Source organism: Anabrus simplex, chromosome 8 (assembly GCF_040414725.1).
Source record: "Anabrus simplex isolate iqAnaSimp1 chromosome 8, ASM4041472v1, whole genome shotgun sequence".
NCBI classification, from domain to species: Eukaryota; Metazoa; Arthropoda; class Insecta; order Orthoptera; family Tettigoniidae; genus Anabrus; species Anabrus simplex.
Genome location: NC_090272.1, coordinates 193,715,812 through 193,730,052, shown reverse-complemented (window position 1 = coordinate 193,730,052; position 14,241 = coordinate 193,715,812). Strand labels below are relative to the sequence as shown.

At 40.2% G+C, this 14,241-nt stretch overlaps 2 protein-coding genes across 5 annotated transcripts in view; one reads left to right on the top strand and one right to left on the bottom strand.

Annotated features, from left to right (window-relative positions):
• Window positions 1-1,948, top strand: part of LOC136878953 (dnaJ homolog subfamily B member 12) — a 100,559-nt gene extending 98,611 nt beyond the window's left edge. For all 4 annotated transcript variants that reach the window (XR_010860872.2, XR_010860873.2, XR_010860870.2 and 1 more), the window contains one exon: window positions 1,401-1,948. The gene's annotated coding sequence lies outside the window, so the exon portion shown is untranslated. The remainder of the gene's footprint in view (window positions 1-1,400) is intronic.
• LOC136879361 (ectonucleotide pyrophosphatase/phosphodiesterase family member 5) overlaps window positions 1-14,241 on the bottom strand; it is a 78,472-nt gene that overhangs the window by 10,186 nt on the left and 54,045 nt on the right. Inside the window, exon 4 of the mRNA XM_067153177.2 lies at window positions 6,827-7,033. Within this exon, the coding sequence (XP_067009278.2) occupies window positions 6,827-7,033 (207 nt within the window). The remainder of the gene's footprint in view (window positions 1-6,826; window positions 7,034-14,241) is intronic.

Sequence of the window (14,241 nt, the reverse complement as noted above, 5' to 3'; positions counted from 1 at the left end):
GAAAATAGAAAATGTATTTTGATATTTAAAAGATAGGGGGGAAATTTCAACATTTTGAAATTTTGAAGCTAAATAATTTTTGAATTTGAAAATATAGAAGAGTGAATAAAAGCTTAAACTGTAGCATTAGGAAGGTTCTTTAAGAGAATGTTTTCTTAAAATATTAAACCCCGCACATTTTCAAAAAAATGCTCAAAAAAAGAAATTTTATTTATTTGAGGAAAATATCATGGTCATTTAATATTGATTTGAGACTAGGCAAAGAAAAAGAATGTTTTATTGAATTTATACAAGAAAAATGAAATTTGAAATGGGAAAAAGCAACAGTCGATCATATTTTCTACAGAAATGCTGATATCTTGTATGGATTATTGTATCACACACCTCAGATATACTGTTCTTTGTAGATAGTGTTCAGTTGTTATTTTTTTTAATTAAAAAAAAATGCATCAAGAGTTTTACAACTTTAGGGCAAGGTTAGAAATGAAGAATATCTGTGATTTATATATAGTAGAACTTGGTTAATTCGACTAGTTTTAATTCTAATTAATAAATAATTTAAACTTTTCTTGTTGTCCCTTGACATTCCTATACACCACAATGTTAAAATCATTTTAATAATATACTGTACTGTTTAGTTCATAGTAAAAATACCTTATTAGAAGTATCAAAGAGAAAATTAATTTAATGATGGAACGCTGCCCGAGTGTACAATCGCACTGGTGTTCAAAACTGAACTTTGGTTGTGAAGCTAAGAAAAGGTTCAAGCTCTTGGCCGCCTGAGGATATGTTCCTTGAATATTCTCCTAGGTAGTAAACTTTTAGTTTTGGTAACCAAACAAAAATCCATTCATTAGGTCGAAACCCAGAACGATCAGCTATCAGCAGATGAAATGAGACCTTCCAGTGGCTACTGAAGTCTTGGTAGGTGGAGTGTCAGGACACTTCATAAAATATCAGTCATTAATATCGTATGAATTAAGCCACGATGGTTAGTCTTGGCTACTTTTTATTTATTTTATAATTGATTTTACGTCGCACTGACACAGATAGGTCTTATGGTGACAATGGAATAGGAAAGGGCTAGGAGTAGGAAGGAAGCGTCTGTGGCCTTAATTAAGGTACAGCTCCAGCATTTATCTGGTGCAAAAATGCGAAACAGTTTTTGCTACTGACTCAAAACTAATAAGAGAATGTACACTGATGTTGTTTACAGTAAAGTTCTTGCAGTACAGTGTGCTAAGTCAGGATACCTGCTTTTGTATCTGTAAAGCCATACACTAAATAATACCTGCTTTTGTTTCTCTGTACAGCACTGAGGCCATCCTACTTCACTCAAATTGTGCAGTAGTTTTTATAATACAGTTTTATGATCTATAATTTTTTCCCATTTTCTACAGTCAAGTGCAAGTATGAAGGATGAGCTGGAGAACTATCAATACGGACCGTGAAGCTAATAGATTATAGTTCTACTGTCAATGCGACTCAGAATGGTGTGTGATATTGTTCAGTTTTAATTATTTTTTCTGGACCCTTCAGGTTCAAATTAACCAAGTTCTTCTGTATTAGGAATTTGATGTAAATACAAAGCATTGTATGAAATGAATTAATAAAAACATAAATACTATAATTAAAGAGATATTAATATGTGTGTTTCAGTCCTGATTGAAGGGCTTTACTTTTTTTTGACTGGAAGTTGCTTAATTTTACATACGGTATTGAAAATCTGCCCTTTTTTAAAATGTCATCTATATTTTCTTACCACTTACGACGTATATTGACCCTGAAGACTTGTTACACTTGTTTGTTCTTGGATAGTGCTATAACACACATACAATCACAGTTGTTCAAGTTTACCTTTTCTCCGAAATAAACTGGGCAGTAAAACAGTACTACAATGACTATTCATTCTGGTATGCTGAGCTCATGGAGCGTACAGGTACTTAATCCTCGCAGGATAGGATTATGCACGTCTACTGTTGTGCAGCCTCAGGCGTGACACCACGTGCTTCGTGGTTACCAACGATACCACATTGTCTATCGTGCCGTTAGTGTTGACATGTGGAAGGTCCATCATGTAACTGATGAGGCTGAAGATATCGACGTTTTCAAAAGGAGCAACAGTGAAGTTCTCCATTATTTGTGGACCCCAGGCTATGAAAAGAGGTTGCATGTTCTTTTCATTAGGATCATAACCATGAACTCCAAATGTCATCTCCACTGAGGCTGTAATGGAAATAATATATTTATTAGCTTTCGAATGGAAAAATCTCATAAATTTTTTCATAAAAATAGAATATGAATGTTAGCCGCACTGAGTAGCTCAGATGGTAGAGCACCAGCCCTCTGTGTCCAAATTAAAGGTTTTGACCCTGGCTCATTCCGGTCATATTTGAAGAACTCCTGCGGGTCAAACTTCGAGGATCTTGGAATCTCCAATTTCTGTGAAAGTTTTTGGTGGGATGTAAAACCAATAACATTACACTGAGTGGCACGAAAAACGCGAAACTTCACCTTCTTTCAAAACCAAAATTATTTATTTTATTTATAACACTAATCCACTATCGTATGATAGAATATTTTGGTACAGTCCCATCTAAGCATCTAACAATGAAAAGAAAAGACGATTATAAGGAAATAAAACAAATTAAGCCAGAGATGTACTTTTCAAGGAAATATTGAGCAAGCTCATAAAAGTAATGCACTTCTGTTTTGATATTATACACTCCACAGACATCGGAGACAATCTCGGGAACCTCTGTTCACGTCTTCAAAAGCGTGTATTGCCACCTCTTGCACCAATGACGGCATTCAACTTATCAGGCATGCTCCTGATTAATGCGGTAATGTCCTGTTGAGGAATCATCTCCCATTCTTCCATGAGGACATTCTGTAGGTCCTATAGGGTCTTTGGATAGTGCTGACGGGCTCTTCTCCCCAGCTGGTCCCAAACATGCTCAATAAGATTCAAATCGGGCTTCGAGCAGGCCAAGCCATAGCACGAATCCCTGTTTCATTCAAGAATTCTTGCAACATGTGGGCATTCATTAGTGTAAAGTCATCACCAATAAATGGAGGAAAAGGCACAACATGCTCCAGAAGGATTTCCTCTACATACCAATGTGCGGTAAGGCTCTCATTCTCCACGAAGACTAAATCCGTCCTTGCAACCGTATTGATTCCTGCCCACACCATCACAGAACCACCCTGAAAAGGCATCCTCAATGAGAATGTGCTAGTGGAATACCTTTCCCCTGGCCTTCTCCAGACTCTCCTCTTCCGTCAGGTGATCGGAGGCCAAATCACGACTCATCAGTGAACAGCACTTGATCCCATTATTGTCCAGCCAAGATCTTCCCTTGCGAAACGTAGTCGAGCTGTGCGATGCTCTCTGGTGAGTTCTTGACCTGTAGCAGGTCTTTTGGACTTAAGATTGGCTTCTTCCAGCCTTCTTTGAATGGTTTTTCTCACCAACATTAACCCCTCGAACTTGGTGGAGTTGATTTTGTGCTTCAATGGCAGTGGTGTGACGGTTGCGAAGAACTTGAAGTTGTAAGAAGCGGTCATCTCTCTCCGTTGTTGCTCTTCTTGGGTCTGATCCTGGTCTCCTTGCAAAGCCTCCAGTTTCCCTGTACCTTCATATGGTTCTGGAAATCGTGGAAGGTGTAGTCCTCAACACTTATGCAATGTAATGCATGGTGTGACTATCTTCTACCAAAGCAACAGCTTTCGCAACTTGTTCAGAGCTTAACGGCATGTTTATTCCAGAAAGCTGATTAAGACAATGACAGAAAGATTCTACAAACATGTGTGATTGAAAGGGGAACAATTAAAGGTACAACAATAAGCGCTACAAGAGCGGGGAAAACATTATTGGCTCACATCCACCAATGTGTTTTCCAGGTTGCGTGGGAGAGAAACAATTGAGGCTAGTGCAATAAACAATCAACACTTCATCGTTTGCTCGCAAAGCAATGCCAATAACATACCCCACCTTAAAAAATTGGTTGAAGTGCTTCACTTTGATTAAATAGACAATTACGCAATAATTACACATCATTTATTGGGTGTTGTATTTTTCGTGCCTCTCAGTGTACTTTTAAGAATGGATATTACATTTATCGGGTGAGTTGGCCGTGCGGTTAGGGGCGTGCAGCTGTGAGCTTGCATCTGGAAGATAGTGGGTTCGAACCCCACTGTTCACAGCCCTGAAGACGGTTTTCAGCGGTTTCCCATTTTCACACCAGGTAAGTGTTGGGGCTGTACCTTAATTAAGGCCATGGCTGCTTCCTTCCCACTCCTAGGCCTTTACTACCCCATCGTCGCCATAAGACATGTCAGTGTGACATAAAGCAAACAACAATTTTTAAAAAAGAAGAAAAATTTACCTGATGCAGGCTGTCATAGCTGATGTCAACTGATACGTTTTGATGTTTACCCAAATAATAGGCCCTGTTGACATTTTAAATATGTAATGTTTTTTCTACTCTTCAGTAGCCCTTGTCAAGACAAAATTAAATGACATGGACTGGTGGTTGTCCATATTTATAGTAGCAAGAAGGCTAGGTGGTGGCTCTCCATCACATTGGTGTAGGCAGAACTTGCACAGTCTGACCCAGTGGGAGACATTTTTCTGTCATCTGAAAAGAACCACGGTCGCTAAAATCTGCTCTAGGCCCTCTTCTTTCTTGTCGAAATGGTTGTCATGCTTCATCATTATCTTTACAGCTTCTTGGTAGATACGAGCCTAATACTAGCAGATGGTAGCTAGAAGTGAGGTTTTCTCAAAATTTAATTTCACGATCAGGGAAAGAGAGAGCATGCTCCTCCACTGCAGATTTTTCCAATTGGATGAGACGACAGTGAAAATTATGTTCTTTCATCCTTCCTGCACAAACATTCTTATGCTGGAGAGAATGCTCTTAGCTGAGCATAACTGCTGGTAATTTTCTAGGTGGCTGCAAAGGTGACCTTGATGTTGCATCATGTTACCACTTAAATATTTCTTATTACTGTGCTATCCCTAGTTTGACGTGAGCTGCTAAAATAGGTAGGACCGGGCGAGTTGGCCGTGCAGTTAGGAGCGCACAGCTGTGAGCTTGCATCTGGGAGATAGTGGGTTCGAGCCCCACTGTCGGCAGCCCTGAAGATGGTTTTCTGTGGTTTCCCATTTTCACACCAGGCAAATGCTGGGGCTGTACCTTAATAAAGGCCATGGCCGCTTCCTTCCCACTCCTAGTCCTTTCCTATCCCACCATTGCCACAAGACCTATCTGTGTTGGTGCGATGTTAAAGCAAGTAGCAAAAAAAAAAAAAAAAAAAAAAATGAAATGGGTGGGTGGGTAACAAGTAATGTTGAAATTATCCCAGAAAATGGAAATTATACAAGTCTCGCGACACTTAATGATATCAAATGAAAGATATGTTTTGTTCCTGAATCATCAGATTCTTTCAAATCACAAAGTTGTTCTTCATTATTTTTTAATAGTGGATGAATGTTCTGAATAAATGTGAGAATGTTTTTGAACTTAACATAATATACACCATCTAGTGTTCTTCCTCTTCTCTCTGCGGACCATGGTGGACTGTGTCACGCCAAGTGGTTGGTGTTGCCGATAACCTTCTGCTTGTCGTGCTTTGGTGACCTCACCAGTTTGTGGAAATGTATGAAGACTGAGTTTGAAATGTTTGAATGTGCGGGTATAATAATGGTGCTGCCAATATTTAATGAACAAGATTTTATATTTTGGGTTGGGATGGCTGGTTATCATTGGTAAGACCCCAATTAGAGTATGGTTCTAGTATATGTGACCCTTACCATATTTGATTTAAGAATGGGGAAATATCCAAATGAAAGTACTCCAATTTGTTCTGGGCAATTTCCAACAAAAGAGTAATGTTATGAAAATGTTGCAAACTTTGGGCTGGGATTACTTAGGAATAAGGAGATGAGCTGCTCGACTAATCATTACTGGTATGTTTTGAGCTGTCAGTGGAGATATGGCAGATACATGGAACATCAGTAGTCTAATAAGTTGGAATTCCAGACCAAACCTAACCAGACCCCATGGCACAACAGCCCTGTGAGGGCCTTGGCCTACCAACCGACCGCTGCTCAGCCCGAAGGCCTGCAGATTATGAGGTGTCGTGTGGTCAGTATGACAAATCCTCTCGGCTGTTATTCTTGGCTCTTGAGACTGGGGCCGCTATCTCACCGTTAGATAGCTTCTCAATTGTAATCACGTAGGCTGAGTGGACCTTGAACCAACCCTCAGATCCAGGTAAAAATCCCTGGCTTGGCCAGGAATCGAACCTGGGGCCTCTGGGTAAGAGGCAGGCACGCTACCCCTACACCACGGGGCCAGCTAAGGTGGAATTCAAGAGAACAAATTGTGCAAAATACTGTATTTATTTATAGGAGGATGAATTAGGGATTGTAATAATTTACCAAGCAAACTGTTTGATAAATTTCCAACTTCTCTGAAATCATTTAAGAAAAGAAAGTTGATAGGAATCTGTCATCTGGGCTACAGCCCTAAAATCATGTCAAGTGGTTGATGATTGAACCTTCATACTACACATTGAGCTCACCCCAGTTATTTCAGGGACCCTGGCTCACTTTGGACTTTGGCCTGGGATTTAGGGCTGGATACTCGTATTATGCCATATGACTTTTTACATGAAAATTCCATCCTGCGATCCACCACTGGGCGGGAGGGTGGGTACGCTAATAACATCCTTAAGTTTACTATTTGTTGATGCTTTAAGAGAAATGGAGAGAATGTCAGACTAGCTTGAGTTTAACCAAACAGTTATATACACTTACTTGGTATCTTCCATTTGTTCCTGTAGTAAGTTTCTGACGCATACATATCATGGAAGGCGTACCCTTCATCAGCCAGAAGAAGGAGGGGAGGTGCTCTTTTGTTCTCCTTGAAGTGCCAGCGTTCAGGAAGCTCAGCTTTACGATAGATTGTGAACTTCTCATGATTAGACAAATTCTTCAAGATGCAATATACCTTATCTTCTGTACCTATAAGCAGAACATTGTCATTGCCAGTGAAAAACATCCTGTTATGAGACTACATTTGAGCTTGTACAATTCCTGTGTGTTGGGGAAATCTGCAGTGTGATAAGGTAAGAATTGTTTACAAAAGAATATAAAGATAAGTTGAAACTGGAATAGGCTGATTTTCAAAGAATTTTGACATAGAGTAAGTCTTTTGTTTCATTTGTGTACTGTGCCCCTGTAGAATTTTGAGCTTCACATGGGAATCTATAGTAAGTTCAGCTTCATAGCTTTGTATCTGTAAGTGATTTCTAAAGGGTTAATATATAATTAAATAGGTGAAAGATGAAACCATCCTTTGAGATTAGTTTCAATAATCAGTGACATCATGGCAAATGGTGGTGGTGTCTGTCATTTTGTGTTGAAATCAAGATTGTTGTGATGCAGGAAAATTAGTATAGTTCATGAGTCCATGGTAGAAGTGGTATTATTACATAGATCTTTATCATACTAGCTACCATTGATCACCATTACCTCCATAACTTCGTGATCAGGTCGGTTTGAAAGCTTAAAATTGTGCTAAATTTGCAAAATATATTTGGTCTAAGTAGACCAGAATCCACTGTAAATGCATTCAGAAGGATAGAAGGATACTTGAGGAATCAAGTAAGCCCAAAAAGTCCAGATCAGAATGGGTCAGAGAGTACAGGCAGCGCAAGAAATTGGTGGCATCCACACAGCAGGTACAGCCCTGCATAACTACCATGTCAGTGGAGCCTGTTTGTTGTACATCTAAATTCGATCTGCTTAATTTATGTTAGAATGATGTTTTTATTCCAGAAATCTTGCAGCCATGCCTCTGACAGAGTCCATTCATTTTATTAATAATGTTACCGCATTTTTGGCACACTGATTATTTTTATAGTCTTTTGAGATGCCGAGATGCTGGAATTTTTGTCCACAGAAGTTCTTTTAACTGCTGATAAATCTACCAACATTGAGGCTTACTTATTCTAGCACCTTCAAGTACCAACGGACTGAGCTTGGATCGAATCTGCTAACTAGGGCATGTTTGTCTGAGGCACTCAGCCCAGCTAAAAAAGGAATTTGATTGTGACAGCTCTAAAATTGCAAGAGGAAGCATGAAAATCGGAAACTATCTATAGAACTGCCTATGAGGGGTTCAATGCCATCATTTCCTGAATTCAAACTTATCATGGACAACTCACTTGCTTTTGCAAAGAAATGTGGGAACACTTGAATCATAAACAAACTCCATGTCTCATTGTAAAAAGAAAAAGAAAAAAAAATTTAAAAAAATGGAGCATGCCCATAAATACATATTTGTAGATCTGGAAAAGCCAACTGATTATGTCTGTACCAAGATATTTGTGATCCTCATGGTTGTTTAATTTGAAGTTTATGGCATTGTACATAAAAATACAACATACACACATAAGGGTTATTTCTTTATTAGTGGAAACTATTATTTACAACTAATTCAAAAGAGATACCTCTATGAAACATCTACAGTCCCTCACTGTAGTCTCCAGCACTGTGTAGAACTCATTACCTGTGATGTGGAAGCCACAGTGTCCCTGTAGCAGCATCTGTTCTCTAGATGGTGTGAACAGAGCATTCTATCTCCTCCAGAACTTCGAGAACAGTTCAGAAATGAGTGCCACGAAATGGTTCCTACATCCTCAGTATCACTTCCAAAACTATCTGCCTCTGTAGCGTAACAGTTAGCGTTATTAGCTGCCATCCACGGAGGCCTGGGTTCAATTGCCAGTACTCTCAGAAATTTAAGGGGCTGCCTGGCCGAGGTGTGCTCGGTTCATCCAGAAGGATGTAGGTTTGAATTCCTGTCAGTAAGTAAAAAAATTTAAGAAACAAGATTTCCACTTCTAGAGCTGCACATGGTCCTGAGGTTCACTCAGCCTACACCAAAAATGTGTACCAGGTTAATTCCTGGGGGCAAAGGCAGCTGGGTTTAGAGCTAACCATTCTACCTCATCAGCTGAGGTTATGGATAGTGGAAGCCTTAACCTTCAACCCCTTCCAGCGCTGTCGTGACCTGTACGGAGATGAAAAAAAATTACCAGAGATTTAAGAATGGCAGGAGGGCTGTTATGTGGTTGAAATGGCACATGCAGCTCACCTCCACTAGGGGTGCGCCTAAAAAGAGCTGCACCACCTCAGGACAAGACGAATTTACTTTTTACTCCAAAAATGAACAATAATACTGCACATTGATGGTATGTCTTTGGGATACAGTATGCGGTAATGCCATCACAGTTGTAATGTAAAATCATAATCACTTTCTCGGAGTTTTGATGCACTTTTGACTTTTGTGATAACCTATAATGATGCAATTAGTTCAATTTCAATTCGGGCTCGTACGAATGGGCCGTTTGATCCATCCCTATTATATGGTGTAGGAATACCTCCATCATCTTGGATACTAACCATTTGACCAGTCTCTAAAGGACAACGCTATTCTTTGCAGCACAGTGCATGGGGGTGGACCATTGGATGGAACAGTCCATATACTGTGAGGCAAGTTTGGTATCACCCTAATGTGTGTGTGTATACAAGAAACACTGTTTGATATCCTGGTGTACATATAACAGTCTTGCCACTAATAAAGAAATAGCCCTCATATGAGGGGGGATCAAATATAAACAGGATTTTATTTTTTATTTAAATTCATTCATTGAAAAACACAAGGCAATTACAATTTATTTTTCCACATAGTTTCCTGCGTATGGGCAGCTTTTTGATGCCCTCATTGTAAAAAGAACATGGTCGTATCACCAGCCAGTTGCGCACGAAGTCTTCCACACTTTCGTCATCTTCAAATCGTTGCCCTCCTATAACTTCTTAAGCGGTCCGAACAAATGGATATTGCAGGGTGATAAGTCCGGGCTGTAAGGAGGATGATCAAGTGTAATCCAGTCCATTTCCTGTAGCTTGGAGACAGTTAGAGCTGCAGTATGTGGCTGTGCATTGTCCTGGAGGAGGATGACCTGTCGAATCGGTTGATCCCGTCTTTTGAGGCGATATGCAACCCTCGCCTTGTTCAACAGCTCACAGTAGTAAGCAGCATTGATTGTGCGTCGCTCATGCCCGTCGATCGTCGTCAATAATGCCTTTAACCGCACAAATTTTTTCATCTGTAATGTTGGTCCGAGAACGGCGACTGTGTTGCTGATTTTCCACACATTCTCATTCTTCCTTGAACTTTTTATGCCAGGCAGACACACGCATCCTTGACAATGTTTGATCACCAAACTGTGCAGTCAATCTCTGGCAAATTTCCACTTCTGTAACTCCTTCACAAGCAAGAAATTTTATAAGTATATATTGCGCAGTGGAGGGTGCACCTGTCGCTCCGACATCATGAGCATTACTGAAGAAACGGCGGGAAATATCATAACAGCACGCTCTCCCCACTCCTAACAGCCGCCTAAGCATAGCAGAAGCGCAGAGCCAGTCCTACCAACTGTTGATGTTCAGGAACAAAACTCCCGTTTATATTTGATCAGCCTTCGTATATACAAGAATTGGAGCAAACCATTGCCCTAAGGATTTCATGGGCATATGTTCAGTTTGTCTAGCCACTGTATGGCCTTTAGTTGAAATGAAAATCTACAGCCTGTTTCCAGTCATTCGACCGGATCAGGAATGGAATGAATGAATGAATGAAGCCACCATCTAGCGGTGAGGATAGGAATTGTGCCGGCTGCTGAAGCCTGTCACACTCCTCTGGATGGCCTTTAGAAGTTGACACAAAATCCTTCAGTGATCCAGAGTATGCTCTCTTTGGATATTCTTCTATGATAGGGTGGATCATTTGATTCTCTGCACCACAGTCACAGTTAAGGAAAGTTAGTATACCCCCTCTTATTAAGCAGTAACCCACATTGTTCATGGTTGGTTCGAATTCTATTCAGGGCAACCCAAGTTTTTATGGGAGTTCAACATCAGCAGGAAGGTGCTAGGTGTTAAATAATACATATCTTCCACTCCTTCAGAGCTGCACTTCTCCATTCAAATTGATGTTTTTCCACTCCAGTTTAGGTTCTGCTGATGAGCACCTGTGCCGTCTCAATCGGTGGCAATTGAGACTTTATGTGCCTGAATCCTACAACAATGTCCTGATGGATAGGAAGAGCTGTGTTTGGTGATATCCTTCTGTACTTTTTTACCAGGTTGTTACAGTGTCTTATCCTAGGAGGATCAACGTGACTCAACACAGGTAACCAAAAACCGAAGGCCACTGACGATACGCATGATTTGATTCAAGACTTCATTAAGCTTCTTAACATGCGGAATGTACATCCCCACTGAAGAGCAGTACTCTGCTGTAGAGTATACTAATGACATCATTTATGTTTGGAGAGTGGATGCAGAGGCTCTCCATGTTGAACCAGCCAGTTTGTGGAGAATGTTGTTCCTTGTCTGTAGCTTATCAGCACTCTTATTCAGGTGTTTATTAAAAAATAGTATACAATCAAGACTATCTCCAAGGTACTTTGGGTTTGAGTCATAAGGTAGCAGTGTGCCATCAAGTGAGACCTTTAGAGTAACTTTTTTTTTTTTTTACAATATGCTTTACATTGCACTGACAAGTATAGGTCTTATGGTGACAATGAGCTAGGAGTGGGAAGGAACTGGCCGTAGCCTTAATTGAGGTACAGCTCTCTGCATTTGCTGATGTGAAAATAAGAAACCATGGAAAACCATCTTTAGGACTGCCAACAGCGGGGTTCAAACCTAATAACTCCCAAATGCAAGCTCACAGCCAACTCAGACAGTAGCATTTGCCTGTGTATTATTTAGATAGAAGAAACAACTTTTGTTTTGGTGGTATTTTGTCTCCCAGACACCAATTTCTGAAGTACTCTCTCAAGGCAGAGGGATTGGCACTAAGAATTCTCTCAACTGTTTTGCAGAGGAATATTGAGTTACCATTGCTGGGTTCTCAGAATAGTCATAAGTGGTATGTGCGCAGTGTACAAATTGAACAGAATTGGACACAGCTCATAACCTTGAGGGAGACCATTGCCGAGAACTTCAGCTTAACTGTGCTTACTACCCATCACAGCCTATACCATTCTATTTGACAATATGTTGTTTAGTAACTGTGCCATTAGCTTGGAACTTGTCGATTACAAGGTGTCATGAGGTTGACAGGACAAATCCTCTCAACTTGGCTTTCTAGACTGGGGCCACCATCTCACCATCAGATAGCTCCTTAATTGTAATCATGTAGGCTGAGAGGACCTTGCATTATAGCCCTCAGATTCAGGTAATAGTCACTGACCTGGCCGGGAATCAAACCCAATGCCTCCGGGTAAGAGGCATGCACACTACCTCTATACTTCTATTAACACTAATCAGAGGGAACAAAATGGAAGGGATCTGACACTTCGAAAAATGAAAGTATCGGCCAAAGAAAGACAACGGCTATGAAGGGCGTGAAAATGAAAGAATCCCTAGGCCTTGAATGGTCTAATACTATTGGGCTTGGAAAAGAATAAGAGTTGACCAATGGATGTTGGATAGGATAAATGAAAGTGAGGAGGGTGGCACAAGTAAGTGGAAGCAATGTCAGGGCTCAGCTAAGGGTCCCGTGATCACCAACCCACACTCCCAAGTTGAGAGCCCCTGGGGTGCATATCTTGAGACATTCATGATTTGTTCAGTTATTGTCAGAGGGAAGTATTGGGGTAAGAATGGTAGGAGGATGTCAATACAAATATATTACTTTTTGTATAGTTTTACAGTACCCATCAGTGACGAGTGTCTGTTCAAAATACACTATTTCCACCATAAGAAAGTTGAGGAAAGATGCAAGAAAAAGTATAATACTGTAAAAGGCTCTTGGAATGTACCTGTGACTGGATATGATACAACTTTTAAGGAATTACATCTTTCTGGTCTAGATTGCTCAAGGCATTCAATAATATTCAACTACTGTAATGCATGTGGATGAAATACTGAATTTGTTCTCAAAGTGGAAACAGCACCTTTTGAACAGACACTTCTCAATTACATACAATGAAAAATTATATGGGTTGGAACTTTAATTGTGGCAACTATTTATTTAGTACTAACAAGGAAACCCTTTCATCTGTAAGTCTCTGATCTGACTGAGATTTGGTACGACGACTTTGATAAGAATATTTTATTCCGCCATATCAAAATTAGATTCACAACTAAGGATTTTTTATTTTCTACCTTGTCGATACACTAAATTGCTTGAGGCAACTTATTGGTTAAAAGTGGTACATGTTTTGTATATTATCAACGTCTTCAGCCACATAACACTGTTTAGATGAAACATTCATATAATGACAAAGTTTCAATGTTTCAGAGGAAGTGTCCTTAAAATTAACATAAGAGATTGACAATCTTACAAGGAAGTTCTTTCATCTCTAAGTCTCCAATCTGATTGAAATATCGTACGACTTCAGTAGAAATTCAGCCATATCAAAATTAGATGCCCAATTGTGTATTTAACACCTGTTTTGGTGTGTCAAAATTTGTTCATTTGAGCATCGCATAGACAGGAATGAGCTGTGGGAGGAAGCCAAGGCTAGGGAAGTAATATGTGTGCGAGAAAGAAAGAGCAAGAGCGTGGAAGATGAACTGGCCAGCCACGCCGCCTCTACCTGCGTGGTGTTTTGCATGGTGACCTGTTATGACGCCACTCATTGAATAAGTTCAGGTTGATACGATCTGGCCCACATCTTGTAAAGCGCAATAATATGGCATAAGAAATCATCACTATTATGACCATAGCACTCCAAGAGATACTGAGCACCGCCGTACCCTAACCATCGCTGTAGTTCCATTGACTCGTGGGGAACCTACCGATTTATAATTTTCTGCGTTATCGGGCATTTCTTTAGAATACACAGCACAGTTGTATGCAATAATCCCGTCTTGTGACTTAACCCGTGAATCATTTGACATTGATCTGTGTCTAACAGTGGCAAGAGCCTACACTTCATCTTCACCGACACTAGGGTGACCCGGCTGAGCCAGGTCCGCCATGCTTTCGTGACCGTCATTGAAATCTCTAACCCAAGTCATCACCGTTCTGTATGGTTACACCTTTCACCACATGCTTCACAAAGACTTTCATGACATTGTCTTGCTGTATGGCCACAGGCCATTGAATTTTCTTCCAGCATCACTGTTCCTGTTTAGTAAACATGTTG